This window comes from Apis mellifera, linkage group LG4 (assembly GCF_003254395.2).
Source record: "Apis mellifera strain DH4 linkage group LG4, Amel_HAv3.1, whole genome shotgun sequence".
Taxonomy (NCBI): Eukaryota; Metazoa; Arthropoda; class Insecta; order Hymenoptera; family Apidae; genus Apis; species Apis mellifera.
Genome location: NC_037641.1, coordinates 11267007 through 11285547, shown reverse-complemented (window position 1 = coordinate 11285547; position 18541 = coordinate 11267007). Strand labels below are relative to the sequence as shown.

Here is an 18541-nt window from a genome sequence, read left to right as displayed (position 1 = left end):
CAATAATTTACAATGTAATAATTTTTTAAATTTAAGAAATAAGAAATTTTTCATAAATGTATTAAATTATTCTATATATATATAATTATTCTATATATAATTTCTTTTTATTTATTAAATTTTTTAATCTTAAAAGAAATTTCCTATTTTTGATTTATTAAATTTATCGTTCTATGAATACGTGATAAAGAATATGAATCTAAATTAATATTAAATTTATTCTCTACATCTTTTGAATAAATTTTTATAATAATTGTCAAATTTTCACACATTTTCATATTTCTACACGAAAGAGAATTGTATAAATAATCTGTTTTATATTTTGTTTGTTTCTTACCTATTTCTTTTTAGTAGAGAATTTCGTTTATAATTTCTCCTTTTATCGATCGTTGGAATTTCTTTTTACCAACCGTTAAAATTACTGCCTAACTGCTGCTATCTAGTGGAGAAAATGTGTTTAGATTGGGCGTACTCGCTTGATTGCGTCATAAGAGAAACTGATTTTCCTAGGTAGTCAGCCATATTGACTCGCGTAAGAACATCGAAAGCAGTTCCGTATTTGTCGTGCTTATGGTTGCAATTAGATGGTGCGTTACTATCACGGAAATTTTCTAACTAGTTATATTTTCCATGAACTGTAATCACTTGTTGAACGAAGAATTTGAAAATAATAAGGTATGTAACCAATAATACTTGTACTTGTCAAGGGACTATTTGAAAATGATGCTAGTATGGGCCGTGGCCACAGTCAGCGTCGCCCCGCGATTCGACGAACCTGTTTCGTATTCGTAGCTGTCGTTAGAATTGGAACAAAAATTGTTTATGTGCTTATAATAGAAATACTCCGTTACTTAGTCGAAAAAAAAAAACAATTAGTGCTTCGATCTTGTGCATTTTGTTTTATTATATTTTTATCTGCAATTTTCTTATCGTAGTGCATTATTTAAAAAAGAATCGCGTCTTTATCTTAGGTAAGTTTTATAGTTTTTCAGAATTCAATTATACATGTATTATCTTCATGACACATTGAAATATAATTCTTTTAAATTCTTTTAATAATATTTAACTTTTCAAAATAATAATTATGAAATTAATAACATTCATACTTTGAATGCAATGGATAGGAATTTACGCTTTAAAATATAATGTTTACTATCATTAATGATAGTAATAATTATAATAATTCTTATGTAGCGCATTTTTTATTATTTATTATAAATGCTTATTCAAATTTTCGCTTAAAAATTAATATTATACGAGAGATAAATATTTTTCACATAACCTCCAGTGATATTAAAATATGTGATGAAAGAAATAATATTTTATCTGCTAATATATACATTAGTTATGACATATGTAATATTTATACGAATGTACGTTATATTTCAATCAACATATACAGAAACATCTGTTTAATTCGATTGATAGAAATTTTTTATATATGTTGTTTCATGCCAATACTTATTTCTCTGAATTGCATGAACATTACATCGTGCAACATGTGAAACACTATATTGTTTGTTTAAATTTGTAAAAAAAGTAACTATTAGATTTATATATCGTGTATATATATATATCATTAGGTATTTATCTAAAATGATATTCATAGATATGATCAAATGTAAAAATCTTTTGACAGGCGTAGAATCAATACATACAAGATAGAATACACGAATGCATTCTTTGCATATCATGTATTATATTTCTTTAAAAAAATCATCCATTCTCTCGGAAATTATAATATAACGAGACGCGCAGAATCCGCTGAAAATCCGTTGTTAAGCAAAAACTAAAAAGTTTATTATTATTACAGAGAACGAAAATAATTGATATTAATAATTGAAAATAATTGAATTTTATAGTCTATCGATTAAAAATTTGCCATTTTATTCCGTCTTCTATCGATCTTGAGGATAAAATATTTTTAAAAAATATACTCGTTGATATTTTGCTACAAATGCTATTTTATCTCTCTCTTTGTACATTTAATTAATACAAAAATAATATAAAAATTTATTTGCTGACCATTGTTCAAAATTCATCCTTAAAATATCATCCATGAAATATATACACCGTATTTCTGAAAGTAAAAGCAATCATACAATCTCATCATTTACAAAGTTACTTTAAGCTTCGGGATTTCGTCATTTTCCAGTGAGTGCTTGTTACGAGCAATTAGGTCAATTATACACTTTGTCACAAAGACGCCAGCTTTTTCGAAATCTACATTAATCTCATCACGTTTCTAGCTCTTGCCAATAATCGATCGGAACTACTCTTTATGCATTTCTACAACGTTTTAGTTTTCCAAGAGAAATATTTATTATTCTTTCTGTATTATAAAAATTCTATTTGTATTATAAAATTTATTATCATTTACACAATAACAAAGCTTTGAAAAAATATTTTATTCATCTTACTTTTTTCGAGTTAAACTAAATAACGCATAAACAATCTAAATAGATTCTAAAGCGTATTTAAAATTATTACCACAAACGGTGTACAACCGTTAACCAAAGCAAGGAAGTGTACTCGTTGGCAATGCATAGAGAGGTGTGACGCTGATAGGAGGTAACACACGACATGACTAAAGTTACAATGAACTTGGGGGAACCAAGCTTACACACCTTTATAAAATATAACATATAATGCGGTTTTCTCATATATGCAACAAATGGTGCATGCGAACGAATATCTGATTGGCAATTTCAAAATCGAAATAAATTTTTAATTATTACAAAAATAATAACATCGTCGTGATCTAATAAATCTAATATAAATTGAATTAACTATCGAAAATAGAATAAAGTTTTTATTATTTAATTTTTAATGTTATCGATTTATTCGCTATGCCTGATAAATATTATCCAAAGTAAACTAAAAACGCGCGATGTGTATATCGACCAATAAATAATATTCATCGCGTATGATAATCGATCCTTTTATCAAATTTATCAAATAATACTTTCTATTTGTTGACATTAGATATCAACTTATTGATAAGTCGCATGCTATTTTTATCAAGGTCTACCTACCGAAATAAGATCTCGACTGAAATTGCAATAGCAGTTGCGCCAAGCGTATCACACCTGTTAGCGTACTACAAGTAAGCGTGCTCCGCGTGGTTACTCGATTCACGTAAAATTTAATTGTACGGCTGGCTGACATTCGCGTAGTAGTACCAGTCTTCCGTAAAGCAATCGCCGGAAGTATCGGCGTTCACCGCACGAAAGAAACTTGGAGGATAAATGCGAACAAGGCGTGGCTATGATCGTCACGTGTTTCGTTATACTATGATTGGAATTGCAATTTACTATCAACTTAAATAACCTTCCGTCTAATTCTTCGCGCTATTCTTTATATTCAAAGCAACGCGTAAATCTATATTGTATATCATATACATACAACACGTATAAAATGTAAATTACTAAATTGCAAGAACCGTATTCAAACATGGAGAATTGAATTTTTCTTTTGAATTCTGAATAATTCTTATACAAATATAAAATAATAAAATTAATTGAGGAAAGCGCGTATAGAAATTATTATTCTATTAAATATACGATGTTTCGAAAAAAGGTTTATTTGAGAAATCGATGTGACACAATTCGTAGTTCGTAATTTTAAGCTGGATGGATTTAAATTTTTTTCAAATACTGTACGAGTTTCTCCGTGTTCGTCGCATAGTACGTTCGTTTGTGCTTTGATTAAATCGCGCATGTAATCAACGAGATACGTGCTTTCTTTCTTTCGCTTTTTCTATTTCCGTCATGGCCGCTTGCCGCATCTAATCGGCAAACGTATTTTCTCCTCCACGCTGTACTTACTTACGTCGAATCGCGTTTATTTTTTTCACCACTCTTCCCCTGAAGAAAGCCTGAGATTCGTGCATTTTTAAAATAATCGGTCACTTTCGCACTCGACCACCGAAGAAAAAGTATGAAATCAGGGACGTGAGACATTTTCTAGAGACGGGGAAACTTTTCATGGACACACGGGAAACACGGTAATGCGTAGGCTCGGTGAACGATTTAACCGTGAAAAAGAAGAGCGCAATAACGACGCGGTGTAACAGCATCGCGATGTTATGCTAGGACACGGCTAATTATCACGGTTTTACACGGGGGGGAAAATCGCTCGTAAAAAAATAGCCATTATTACAGTGCTAAATCACTGTGCGAACCTGGAGGATCGTTTACGTTTCGTTTACGTTCCTATGCAAAAATGTTTTCTTATTGCATTTATTCCTGAAACTTAGACAAAAATAGATCGCACGAGTTTTGATCGATAAGGATATAATCAAATTGAAAATTTAATCGCGTTGTACGTAACCAAACTCTTGAAATTATTATAAATTACAGGGTAATTAAAATTAAAGCTGAGTCATGCGGCATGGTGCGTGACACGCGACCCAGGCAGCGTGTATTATATTTTTCTCGTCGATGACGAGCTCTCGAGTTTTTAATTCTACATGCACGTAACAGAGGGACCCTTGGAACACTTGTGAACGTATCCTCGTGTAAAAATACGCGAGGGGGCCGGTGGCGTGGAGTGTTTAATTAAAGTACGAACCGTTCGCCGTTCGTCTCCCGATTCGATAACACGCAGTCTTGCTCTTTAGATCGAAAAAAAAAAAAACATAATCGCTCGTTAATGTGTCTGTGGTTTGAAATTACAGGGCGAGGTGTTTGGCGTACGTTCTTCGAGGTGGATAAATTTGCGCGTAACCGCGCGGGGAGGAAACGTAGGGGTGAAATAGAGAAGAATCGGTGGAATTCTGGTTGGTAAAATTTTCGACGACGTTTTTACAGATGCCAACCCTTTAATTTTACGCATCAAAGAATACTCCTCGCCTTCTGTGTCTGTCCTCCCGCTCTTGCCTTCTCTACCCCTTTACCATTGAAACTCGCGACAGAGGAAGACCTACGATGAATGCCGCTGCGAACCCGATGAAAGAAAGGGTTGAACGAGAGAGCGAGATAAACGCGGGGAGGGAGGGAACCCCTTGCTTGCGATCGGTGAAACGAGACGCGTCTGCACGACACCCGATAAAAACTGTCCCAACTTGAGTACGCACCCTCGCGTATGAATCGGCTCTACGATAAATCTGCCAGTGTTTGTACCCGCTACGGAAATCACCGCTACACCGCCATCATCTCGTACAAAACGAGCTCTCCACCCTCGTCTTCCCTTTTACCATAATTTTCACGCACGAGAAACTTGTTCCCGTTTCTCGTTAATTTCTCTCGAATCGAATACTCGTCGAAGTAAGTGGGATGGATTTTTCTTTTCTTTTCTTTTTTCTTGAAAATTTTCTTTCGAACAAAATCGTGTAGCCTCGACGAAAATAATATAGCTACGTGCATCAACGTGATACCGTTCTATCCTCGAAACGAATCGACGAATATTTCTTATATTTATCGCTTTGAAAATCGGATGATTTGGAATTGAAAAAAAAAAAGGAAAGTTGTTGTTCTTTCTAATCTTATAACTGGGCACGTTTCTAGGTAGTAGAAAGCTATTATAGAAATACCTGAACCACCTGAACCTGATTTCTAAGTTTGGCCATGTTTCAGCCAATCGTTCGTTGCTGTTTTTTTGCCAACCGGAAAATTATCAGTCCTCAAATATCCGAGCGCGGATATTGTATACAAAACGCGAAAACGTCGATCGATCAAACATCCAACCGTGGAGATTCCCCATTCTTGCGTCTTGCGTTCTTTGGAAGAACCCACAGCTGGGCTTTTCATCGATTCGTCGCTACACGATGTCGCACACGCGATGCCGGAGGACTGGCATTATGTTCAAGTCGGCACGAGGGATTTAAATGCCGCGTCCGCTTCTGCTCGAATTCGAGTCAACGTGTATCCATTCACGTACGATCACACAAAACACTACCACCGCGAGGCTAATAAACCCAGTCGTGCATGCATATGCAAAACTGTTTTCTAATGAATCCTCCGCGCTCTTCGTCCTCTTCCGTGGATACGGTCTGCGGAATCATCTCGTCGATCCGTTATCCGCGTATCAATGTTCCATGTGGCGTATAGGTTGACACTTGATCCGGATCGACGATTGAAACTGAGATTGAGATTCCGTTAACTGGAAAACGCAGCTTAATATATCGTTTGCTTTGGATTTAAGCTTTATTTATACCGTTTGGATTTCGAAATAATATTTTCCAATTCTTTTTCTTTATCTTTGCAAAAAAATTTATTCTTTTGCAGACTTTATTTCGCAACAGATATGCGTGAGAATAAACACACTCGTGTTTCGTTCTTACCGCATCGTTTAAGAAATTATTCGTTTGTTAAGTTCGATCTTTGAAAAAAGAAACGATTCTATAGATTCCGAGTGAAAATTCGATTCTTCTATTTTTTTTTTTTTTTTTTTTTTTTTAGACTAAACCAACGCAACGTCTCGAAAATTACTCCGCGCTGTGAGAGATATGAATTTATTCATTAAAGACGATAGCTCTTTAATGCGCATAGAGGATGAGATGTGTTCACGTAACGTCACCGACCGTGTAGTACACACGGTAGATCGATGTAGGCGTGTGCCGTGGATCACGCGACCCTCGTTTACAATAAGCTCTCTTTGACGCACGACCAAATGAAACCCACGCATCTCTTGAAAGGATCTCTCTCTCTCCCGCGACGTTGGCGAAAAAAAAAAAAAGCGGATTCTTTCAGAGCCTGCTCGCTCCATTCAGCAGGCCTTTAAACTTTCAACTGACCCGTTAGCAAAACGAGACGATCGACCGGTTTCTTCCACGGTGTGTCTCGCTGATTCAGCCTCGTACGCTTTAAGTTTCCAATGCTTATTTGATATCTATCTCGGGATGTTGAGCGTATTGGCCTCTGCGCATACTACTGTCGAGTACCTCACAGTACCTCTTGCTGAAGAATTTCTGGAATATCGTTGATCCATTTAGTCGAGGATTAACTTGGTCAATCGTATTAGAGTTATATGCATAGGTGTAGTATCGACAGGCGCGTCATCGCGTTTCCTAATCGGTGGTATTATTTCATCGGCCTCGTAAAGATGAGGAACGTTTTGCTCCGTGGACGATGATGTCAGAATTTGCAGAATCAACACTGTTAACCATTATTTTTATGAATTCCACCGTGTTTTCCGTGAAATTCGATGACAAATATCATAGATAGATATTCGATTCTTTGATGTAAATTCCTAGCGATTCAATTAATCATCGATATTCTATTTATATTATAGAAAGTTTATTCTATTTTATACCAAGGTATTACGTTACAGAAGTGTTTTCTCTTGTTTGTTCTCTCTCTCTCGCTTCCTCCCTCCCTCCTCTCCCTCCCCCTCTCGTTTAATCACAACATTGCGTAACAACGAAGCAGAGTCCAGATTTATATAATTACTCTTTTGTTGGGATCGATGGGGTTTTGTTGTTGTGCAACGTGATATTCGAATTGAATGTTAAACCGTGATTTCCGTTTAATGATACGCGTAGAGTGTATCTCCGCTCGTGCGTGACTCAGACAGGGTCAGCCTCGATTCCTGAAACAAATCGCGGAGAATCTCGAGGAATCGTTGCGAGCCCGTTTTTTCCTCCCCCTCCTCTCCTGTGATTCTCGGCTCGCCGCGTTAATAGTATTTGCAGCGACAAACAACGTCCTAATATGGCTCTGATTCCATGCAATTGAGGTTGAATTACTATTTGCTCTCCGACATTGCATAAGGGAGTCTACAGTAGTACGGTATTCGAACGGGTAGAGTGGACTCGACAAAGCGTGTCGGTCAGGGTCGCGGGCGTATTTTATCTCACGACTATTTTTTGATTTCTGAAATCTGGTTTTTCTGCGTTTTATTATATACATATATACAGATCTACACTTCGAAACACTTTTCCAATCAAATCCTTCCTCGAAACACGTTTCTCGATCGATCAGTAAAGCAGACACGATTTTTATAGTCGGTTTATCGCGTCTAATAATATCTGACTCGTATATTTTGATAGGCACGGCATTATAAATATCGCGGTTTTATTGGCTTTGTATCGAGATATCGCTGTTACGTGGGGGACTACTTGTATACCTGTCTATCCGTCTTTGTCAGAAGGCGAACGACCTGTGATAAATGTACACACGTGTTTCTATTGCGGATAATTACATAACTATATTCTTACATGCTTATTACTTGTTCTCGAACTTCTTACGAAATTGTTTAGTAATAATATTTTTTCTTTTTTCGCCGTATCTCGTATATGAGTGGATTCCAGAGATATTATACAAACTCGTTGAAGTATAATCGAAAATGTCATTACGGAATGCAATAGAGATATAAAATATAATTTTATTTATAATATATATTCTTTTTAAGATAAATACATCTGATATATATATACCAGATAAGAATGTATAGTAATATTAAATAAATATTAGACTACTAAAAAAGAAATTAATTTCTTATTAGAAAAGATTTTATTTCAAATTATATGGATGTAAAACAAGTTCAAGTTCAAAGTATTTCGTAATAATGTTTTCTCTTTTTCTCTCTCTTTCTCCCCTTAGTTAATGAGGTAGGACCAGGGCGTTTTATAGACGGGGTATATGTAACTCGAACAGCTCCGACAAATATTGATTATTTCTCTATATGGCACCCTCGAGTCTAGGCAGGATCTACATTCGAATATATTGAAACAACGCGCGATATTTCTTCGATATAAACGACGATTAAGAAAGCATAGGATTTATTTATTTAGGATTATTATTTCATTTCTCAGTGTATCACTGTACAATGTGTTGGATTGACACGCGGAATCTTTTTAGCACAGGGTTGAAGTATGCCGGAGGAACAGAAATCTGCTGGTGGTCAACCAGAAGTAACAGCAGAAAATGGAACCGATACAAACTCGCCAACGAAAAGTCCAGTCAGCAAAGGCAAAACAGCTCTTGCCAGGATTACATTGCTGGATGGAACAGTGAAAGATTTTCATATAGATGTAAATTAGCAATTTTTGTTTTCATTCTGTCAAAAAAAATATATATATATATAATGGCAAATGTATTAACGAGATTGAATGAAAAATTGATTTTGTTTCAGAGAAAGGCGAAAGGGCAAGAGTTACTTGATATGATATGTCAAAGTATGAATTTAATGGAAAAGGATTATTTTGGCCTTATTTACGAGGACAGGCACGATTCACGAAATTGGTTAGATCTGGATAAAAGAATTGCAAAATTTATAAAAAGTATATAGACATTTTCTTTCTTTCGATGTATACATTGTATATGATCATTGTTAGAATTAATTGTTGATTTTACAAAGACGATTTTTGACTTTTGCAGACGAGCCATGGAAATTTAATTTCGAGGTGAAATTTTATCCACCGGATCCGGCCCAATTACAAGAAGATATAACTCGTTACCAATTATGCCTTCAAATAAGAAACGATATTATCACGGGACGATTGCCATGTTCTTTTGTAACTCACGCTCTTTTAGGTTCATATTTAGTTCAATCAGAGGTTGGAGATTATGATCCAGAGGAACATGGCCGTACATATTTAAAAGACTTCAAATTTGCTCCTAATCAAACTCCAGAGTTAGTGGAGAAAGTAATGGATCTGCATAAAACACATAAGTTAGTTTCGTCTATTGGTTAATTATATTATATTATTACATTATTATGTAATTAATTATGTAATATTATAATTATTGGGTAAAGAATAATACACAATTTTTGTATATTTATATAGAGGTCAAACACCCGCAGAAGCGGAACTTCACTATCTCGAAAATGCAAAAAAACTGGCAATGTATGGAGTTGATCTTCATCCTGCTAAAGACTCTGAAGGTGTTGATATAATGTTAGGTGTATGTTCTTCTGGACTTCTCGTCTACAGGGATCGATTGAGAATCAACAGGTTTGCTTGGCCAAAGATATTAAAAATCTCGTACAAAAGGCATAACTTTTATATAAAGATCAGACCAGGTGAATTTGAACAATTTGAATCGACAATTGGTTTTAAATTAGCAAATCATAGAGCTGCAAAAAAATTATGGAAAGTGTGTGTAGAACACCATACTTTCTTCAGGTAAATAATTATTTAATAATTATTTTAATTTTATATATTATTTTAAAAATAAAATAATATTTATTTATTTATTTATTTATTTATTTTTTAGGCTCATGAGTCCTGAGCCTGTAAAAAAAGTAGGTTTATTACCACATTTGGGATCTCGTTTCCGATATTCAGGTAGAACTCATTACGAAACGAAGAAAACTCCCATTGACAGACAACCTCCACAATTTGAAAGATCTTTAAGTGGTCGTCGTCCTACATCTCGTAGTATGGATGGTAAAGAAATTTTTTGATATTTATTTTTTATTTTAGTTACTATATATATACCAAATGCTCTTTTGATACCGCTATTGCAAAGTTATCACGTTGAGATTTTGAAAGGTATGTGTGCATTATACAGCATTAGGAGGTCCTAAACAAGTTGAATCTTATGGTTCAGAACCAAGTAAGAGGCATACAATGAGCTATGAACCTGAAATGATTCCTGATATGGAGCATATAGATCAACGGCCTAGTCCAATTAAAAAACAAAAAGAAAAGGTAAAAAAAATATTCTTACATACATCGAAAATAGTAATAGTTAGTAGAGGATGCATGAAATCGTCATGCAAATTGAAAATTATTCCATAAAAATCATTTTAAAGGAAATATTTCTGCGGTCTACGCTTTCAAATAAAGCTTTTTTTTTTTAAATTTTGATAATATAACAATAAATTTAACTAATATAAGTATATAATATAACTTTTTAAATATTACTGGAATGATAATTATATTATGAAAGGGAGAAATTGTAGAACACCAATTGGTTCACTTAAAAGCAAAAAATAATATATTTTATAAAAAGTTCAAGTTAATTATTGTGCACTATTGTTTTAAATTAAACAGACAGATTTGTAGTCATGGCATGTTGATAAGTTTTCGTATGCCATGTATTAGATATAGTAGAATGCATTAGTCATTTTAATACATTTATTCCAAAATCATAAAAATGAATTAAATAATGCACATGCAAGTTAATTAACATTAATTAAAAATCATACATAAAATTTGAAAATTTATTTGATAATTAAAAATTAATAATGTTCTCTATTAAATATATATTTAGTTAATTAACTTGTATATATTCATACAGATTTGAAATTTATTTTTTTGCAAGAAATTTATTAGATATTTATAGATTTTATAAAATTTTATCTTGTAACTATTACCAAAAAATTGAACATGGCATTTGTATGTAATAATTTAATTTCACAAATTTGAATTCAATATTCACATCCTAGTGCTTCAACCATAAAAACTAACTGACACCTAACTAACACCGGTAGCTCACACGCAAAACAAGTGCTGGAACAACATCAGCTAGCAGTACCAGTAGCCTGGAAGGAGAATATGATGCAGATCGTGGCAAAAAGGTATAGAATTTCACCTGGAACTATCATGCATTAATCAACATATATCTATCTATATTAATGTATGTGACCATTTGGTGTTTTCCTTTTTTTCAATGCATGCTGCTATTTTTTATTTCTTTTTTGCGAACATTATACGGCCATCGCCTCAAAGATGAATTCTCAAATTTTTTAAAATTTCATTATGCTATTTAATTGCGTTAATGCTTATGTTCGCATGCACATAATAATTATTACATATTAAAAAAAAAATTAAAGAAATATACTATACAAGTAAATTTTGTAGATAAAAACAAAAAAATATTTATTTAACAAAATAATAATTAATATTTTTTTGAGAGCGCAGACCGTAATTAATTATCTAGCATGAAATATATATCAAGAGAATGTAAAACATATAATTAATAATAGCGTAGCAATAGAGTTGAATCGTGCTTTGCATGAAGCAATGTGTGATTATAAATTTACTTATAGAAACCGGTCGGAGGAATTGCGGTCCTACCGCCCGGTGGTCTATTTAAGAAGAAAAAGGATAAACAAAATGAAAACGAAAAAGAAAATCATAATGACTTAAATAATTCCGATTTAATAAATGAAAGTATTCTTGATAATAATGATATAAAATCCAGTAAAAAAGAGCTTAAAAAAAAAGAAAAGGAAATGACAGAAAAAAATATTATTCTTGAAAACAATGATAAGATAAAGTCACCTAGTAAAAAAGAATTGAAAAAGAAAGAAAAGGAAATGGCAGAGAAAACTGCTATTCTTGATAATAACGATATAAAATCGCCTAGTAAAAAAGAATTAAAAAAAAAAGAAAAAGAAATGGCAGAAAAAATAGCTATTCTTGACAATGAAATAAAATCATTTAATAAAAAGGAATTGAAGAAGAAAGATAAAGAAGCATCAGAAAAAAAAGATAAAGAAATATCAGAAAAAAAAGAAAAAGAAATATCTGAAAAAAAAGAAAAAGAAATATCAGACAAAAAAGAAAAAGAAATATTAGACAAAAAAGAAAAAGAAATATTAGACAAAAAAGAAAAAGAAAAGTTAGAGAAAAAAGATAAAGAAACATCAGGAAAAAAAGACAAGGAAACATCAGGGAAAAAAGACAAGGAAATATCAGAAAAAAAAGATAAGGAAACATTAGAAAAAAAAGATAAAGAAAAAAAAGACAAAATAAAGGTAAGTACAGAAGAATTATATTTATGTGATCTCATCGAGGGATAATCTATTTGTATAGCTGAATCATTCATGTAATAGGAGTTCATTGATTCATCTTACTACCTATTTTTCGTTCAAATAATCAGATTCAGATAAGTAGATTTAATTATATATTTGCTTGTTCGTTTGCTTATAATAATATGTTGAACTTTACGATGTTAGAAGTAAATTTGTAAGAAAAATTATGGATGTTATTAATTCATAAATTTCTGGAATTCTGTTGATTTAAAAAAATTGAGTTTTTATATTATTTACGTTTTGTTCATCATAACTAATATTTTTTCAAATTTTATATAAATTATTTTTCGTATTTATATTACTATTCATTCTATATTTCATTTTGATATTTTGATATATAATATCAAATAACAAAAATGAAATCATAATATTAAAACAAATCATAAATAATTTTTTCTAATTTTATATTTATTTTTTTATCATATCATATTTTTTGCAAAGATTTTAGAATACTGCTTTTTCTAATTAATATATTATATTTTTTTTATTGCTATCATATTGGCAATTTATCATTACTTTTATTTTATATTTTATTATGCTTGCTTCATTAATTTTAATTGTTTTTTTATTATTATATTTTTTATTTAGAAGCACGATTTTTTATATTTTAGCTCATAGAATACAAATTTCATATAACTGGAGCAATCTTTTAATAAATATAAGAGATACAATTAACATTTTAACTGACAAAAATAAATCATTGGTATAAATTAATTTAAATTAAATACATATTAATAAAATAATAACAATTGTACATATTTTATCCCAAAATAAACAACATATAATATTTTATTAATATATAAATGAATATTTATACATTTATAATCTATACATTAATACAAAGTTATGTATTAATAGTATTATATTAATATACAAATGATTCAGTTATATGAATTCTTTATTTCTTGATGAAATTATATAAATGAAATTTTATTGTAATTTCTATTTGCATTGTATGATTTTGGATAGTTTGAGTATACAAGTAGTTTGAGTATATAATTTATTATATACTTATACTATTTTTTTAGTTTTTCTTTTCCATCCTTCCCATAATTTTATTATTTTTTTTTTTAATAATTATATAATTTTTTTTAATAATTATTTTTTTTATAATTATATAAATATATTATCCTTAATAAAATCCAATTCCATTTGTTAAAATTTCATAATTTACACATTTTGATTTTTCATTGTAGTTATTTTATTATTAATATAAATTGCATATAAAAAATTGCATATAAAAAATTTAAATTTTTAATGAAATTTTTCATTTTATACTTTATTATGTTATTTTACAATTATTTTAATCTTTTTTTACAATTTTAATCTTTTGATTTTGAGATTATTTTGATTTAATAATTTATCATGTAGGTAATACTTTCTATCATTTTTTAATCATCTGAAAATGATAAATTCAGTATATATTATAATGAATATTTAAGTCAAGCTTGATTATTAATTAAAATCTTCTTATTATTATCCTCAACATAAATATTGTTGATAAATTTTCGTGATATGATATGATATCTTAATTTTTATAGTTTATTTAAATTAATAAATCCCATAAATTGGAATAAAATAATTAAGATGAGAGTTTTTAATTCTGAAGAAAATTTAATTTCTAGTTTTATTTTTTCGTAATCATTTTATTATCTTCATCAGGTATATAATTGAAAATACTTGCGATTTTTCGATTTATAACAGTTAGTGATTATCGATTTCGAACTTTAGATAATATAATATCTTCATATGAAAATCCATGGCGAGAACAGATTTTTAATTAAAAAAATTTTTATTTTTTGAAATCATAAAAATGCATATAATTAAACAATTTTTTTAGAATATTTTTCATTTTTTTCATACATCAATCAAGATTGTTCTATTTGCTTTCCTAATACATAGATAGATTTGATTCTGTGACATTGTTTCGCTGATTCTTCTAGTTCTATATTATACTATACTATTTTAAAGGATATACGGGATGTATTAAAACCAATCTCTTCAAAAACGAAGAAAGTTTTATCTTCAAATACTACCCCAACAATAGTAAAAACAACAACCAAACAATCAGTAGTAAAGGATCAAGAAGGCGTGATACAAAATATAGAAGAAAAAGTGGAAGATCTTACTCCTGGAGGAACAGGCCAAGTAACTGTTTCTACACAAATTAATAAGGTGATATAAATTTCACAATTATCTGAGATACATTAAAATAAATATATAATAATATAATTGTTTTACTAATATTAAAAAGTATAAGAAAAAATATTAAACATTCTAACTATTAAAAACTTAAAACCATTTAAAAACTTAAAATTCAAAGTATTTATTGATTTTTTATATTTTTTCTTTTTTCTTTTTTCTTTTTTTTTAATTCAATTCCTTTTTATTTAATTTTATTTCGTATTTTTTTAAGTAATATATATTATCCATATCCTTTTGAAAAATTTTTTATTAATTCCAACTTATTACATTATTTAAATATTGATGTATTGAAATATAGTTTATTAAATAGTTTTATGATATGTATTGTAGATTGTAGATTATATGATTTTTAGTTATTGAGTATTGCATGTAGCAAATGTGTCATTAATGTAAGTCGCAAATGTGATTTCTAGATAAAAAAGTTCTTGATCATTTTAAAATTAAATACTTAAAAAAATAACATATCAAATTCTTGCATTTATTGTAATTTTGTATATATATATATATATATATATATATATATATATATATATATGTATATGTTGCTGCTTTATTATAAGATCTTAGTTACCTTGTAGTTGTATTTAGGCAGAGACATCAGATGATGGTAGAGCTCCATACATGACAGCAACTGCTGTTACTACACGCACTGCTACAATGCACGAGGATCTTGAAAAAAATCAAAAAACCAGTCAGGTTTGTAATATTACAAGTTTCTCTTTTTCACAAAATTTCACATTAAATATTTTCTTGATTATACTTTATTTTATTTATTATTTTACTTTATTTATTCATACAAATATTTTGAACTTTCTCATATATATTCTTTACATTATATTTTCCTATAAAGTTAGAATTATTTTTTTATATTTTTTTTATATTAGGTAGAGGAAAAAACTGTAGCACATACAACAGCAACCAGTGCAACAAGACAAGAACAGAGAGTAGTAACTCAAGAAGTTCGAACAACAAGTCATGTACTTTCTGGTGAACAGGTAATAATTTAGCTTAAATATATGCCAAGCCACTAATGGATGAAGCATGTAGCATTTATGTAAATCACATATTGCGTTTTTGATCCTAACATTAAATCATTAGAATATTTCATGCTAGTAAAATCATTGCACATATATAAATACTTTTCTTTAATATTGATGGAAATTCACATAACATTATGAAGCTTTTGGTTTTATAGCATTAATTTTAATTCTGACATTTTTTGTACAATATACATATGATGAATAAGATCAGTATGCATATCACAATATCATTTATTTAAATGAAGGGATCACAATTTACATGTACATCAATAAAACTTAATTCATTCAGGATATTGGTTGATTAATAAAATTTAATTAGTGCTATTTTTCATTTAATTATTTTTTTTTTTTATTTTTGTAATTAATTTTCTCGGCTTGGTTAACACAATGCATGGTGTAGCTGTTCTCACGAAGGCTCAGTACATCCAGTTCAAGCAGTGATGATTCAGGTACTCCAATTGACCTTGAAGATGATCAGCAGGCTTTCTACAATCAATATTATCAGGTAATTTTTAGGGTTGTTATAATCAGTTAAAAGTTATATTCTCTTAAAAACGAGATTTTGAGAATTTAAAGAATTTAGTTCTGAGGATAAATCTTCATCAAGGTATATGTTTAAATATATTTACTGTACAAAAAACATTTCTAAAACAGTAAAATTCTTATAATAAATGATTTATAATGTTAATATTGTTATTTATATTAGAATATATGAGATGCGTCAAATATTTTTAATTGATACTTTCTTTAATATTCATTTTTTAATATTCAAAAGGACATAAAAAATAACATTTAATCATTGCAGAAAACTTCATTTATTTAATTTACTTATTATATTCAAAAACCCTGGTTTTGAGGTATTAATTATTAATTTGTAAAAATAACATAATGTTTATAATATTTTAACAAGGAATTAATGCTTTGGTTCTTTGTATTATTTAACATATTTGTATTTATAATATATATAATAAATAATAAATAATAAATAAATTATAAATAATAATAATATACAATTATAATTGTATAGTATCAATTCAATATATTATATATAATTGAATATGTTTTACAAAATTTTTTTCTGAAAAATAAAATATTATTATATAAATTTAAATTCAGGGTGATCCAGCGGGTGTTATTGAAACTGAAACACATATTTACAAAGGAGAGCCAGAAAGTAATGTAACAACAACTACTACAGTTCCACTAGTAGCAACTGAAACTAGAAAAGTAGCCGTTGAAAGTGAAGATGGTATGTACAGTGCAACTGGAGAAATAGTTAGTTCTCAGACAATATCTAGTAAAACTCGTACTGTTGAAACGATAACGGTAAGATTTCAAATTTTAATATAATTATTAATTTCTAATATATTGGTTATAACTATATATGATATGATTAAATACATATGTTATAATATTTTTAGTATAAAACTGAAAGAGATGGAGTTGTAGAAACTCGTGTAGAACAAAAAATTACAATACAATCAGATGGTGATCCAATTGATCATGATAGAGCTTTAGCAGAAGCAATTCAAGAAGCAACTGCAATGAATCCTGATATGACAGTAGAAAAAATAGAAATTCAACAGCAAACAGCACAGTAAAATAATTGGTAAAAATTACTTTTGTAAGAAATAAAGGGCACTCTTTGTCTAAAAGACTAATTCTAAGAAAGAATAAAATAAAAAATTAAATTGATATGCATTTAAATAATGCATAATAAATAATTTAACTTAGTTTTACTATCATCAAAATTCACTTAAATAATTTGCCAAAATAAAGGCAATAAAAAAATAACATTTGCATTTAATAATTAAATTATATTTCTTATAATAAATGTTGCCCAATATTATGAGCTTGAACTTGATTAAAAATCAAGTTATTAAAAAAGAATGTCATGGTACCTTGTACTGCAGTGTTCATATTCAAAGTATGTATTGTCTACATACACAGAGGCATAAATATATATTATACATATTATGTATACATAGTTATATATGTACCTAAATGAAAAATAATTTGTTTATAACTATAAACATATGACAGAGTGCCCTATAAACTTACATTATAATAAAATCATGATATTCATGCAATGTCTTGTCTATAATAAGCGTATTAATTAAATTATTCATATAAAGTTTATTTAAATAATATCCAAGACTTGTTCAACAATACTAAAAAATATTTATGAGCTTAATTTTTTAAAATTTTTTGCAGATTTTTTTATTATAATTTAAATTTCTATTTTTAAAACTTTGTCTCTGAGCCTAATATAATAAATAATAAAAAAAATTGAAAAATGTCTTAAAAAACATTTTAACAAGTCAAACATGTGTAACTATATTATCAATATACATTTTAATAATATAAACAGTATAATATACATATATAATGTAATTTTTATGGATTTAATGATATAAATAAGTCGTAAAAAAATCAATACATAAAAAATAACAATGGAAGACTTATAATACTTGTAAGAAATACACAAAATTTTTTTTAAAGTTTCAGACGATTTAAATATATTTTTCTTGTAATGATTTTTTGTATAGGTCAATTATTTGTGACAATTTCTTTTTCAAAATAGATGT

General features: G+C 29.2%; 1 protein-coding gene across 2 annotated transcripts; it reads left to right on the top strand.

Moving 5' to 3' along the window:
- The first annotated feature begins 511 nt into the window (after window positions 1-511).
- Window positions 512-17624, top strand: LOC408792 (protein 4.1 homolog). 2 transcript variants are annotated; one of them, XM_026440024.1, is made up of 15 exons: window positions 512-675; window positions 8802-8974; window positions 9076-9223; window positions 9321-9615; window positions 9731-10069; window positions 10161-10333; window positions 10458-10597; window positions 11383-11469; window positions 11941-12651; window positions 14680-14883; window positions 15502-15609; window positions 15798-15908; window positions 16354-16458; window positions 17070-17279; window positions 17375-17624. In XM_026440024.1, the coding sequence occupies exons 2-15, from the start codon at window positions 8816-8818 to the stop codon at window positions 17552-17554; spliced, it is 2970 nt and encodes a 989-aa protein (XP_026295809.1). In that variant the 5' UTR covers window positions 512-675; window positions 8802-8815; the 3' UTR covers window positions 17555-17624. The 2 variants fall into 2 exon arrangements, with proteins under 2 accessions (XP_026295809.1, XP_026295808.1); XM_026440023.1 differs by lacking the exons at window positions 11941-12651; window positions 14680-14883 and having other exon boundaries at window positions 515-675.
- Window positions 17625-18541: the final 917 nt, after the last annotated feature.

Excerpts from the sequence above, each read along its gene's own strand:
- LOC408792 (XM_026440024.1), top strand. The coding sequence starts at position 8,816 with ATGCCGGAGGAACAGAAATCTGCTGGTGGTCAACCAGAAGTAACAGCA. Across the intron at positions 10,070-10,160 it reads GAACACCATACTTTCTTCAG|GCTCATGAGTCCTGAGCCTG; the intron begins GTAAATAATTAT and ends TTTATTTTTTAG. Across the intron at positions 14,884-15,501 it reads TTTCTACACAAATTAATAAG|GCAGAGACATCAGATGATGG; the intron begins GTGATATAAATT and ends AGTTGTATTTAG.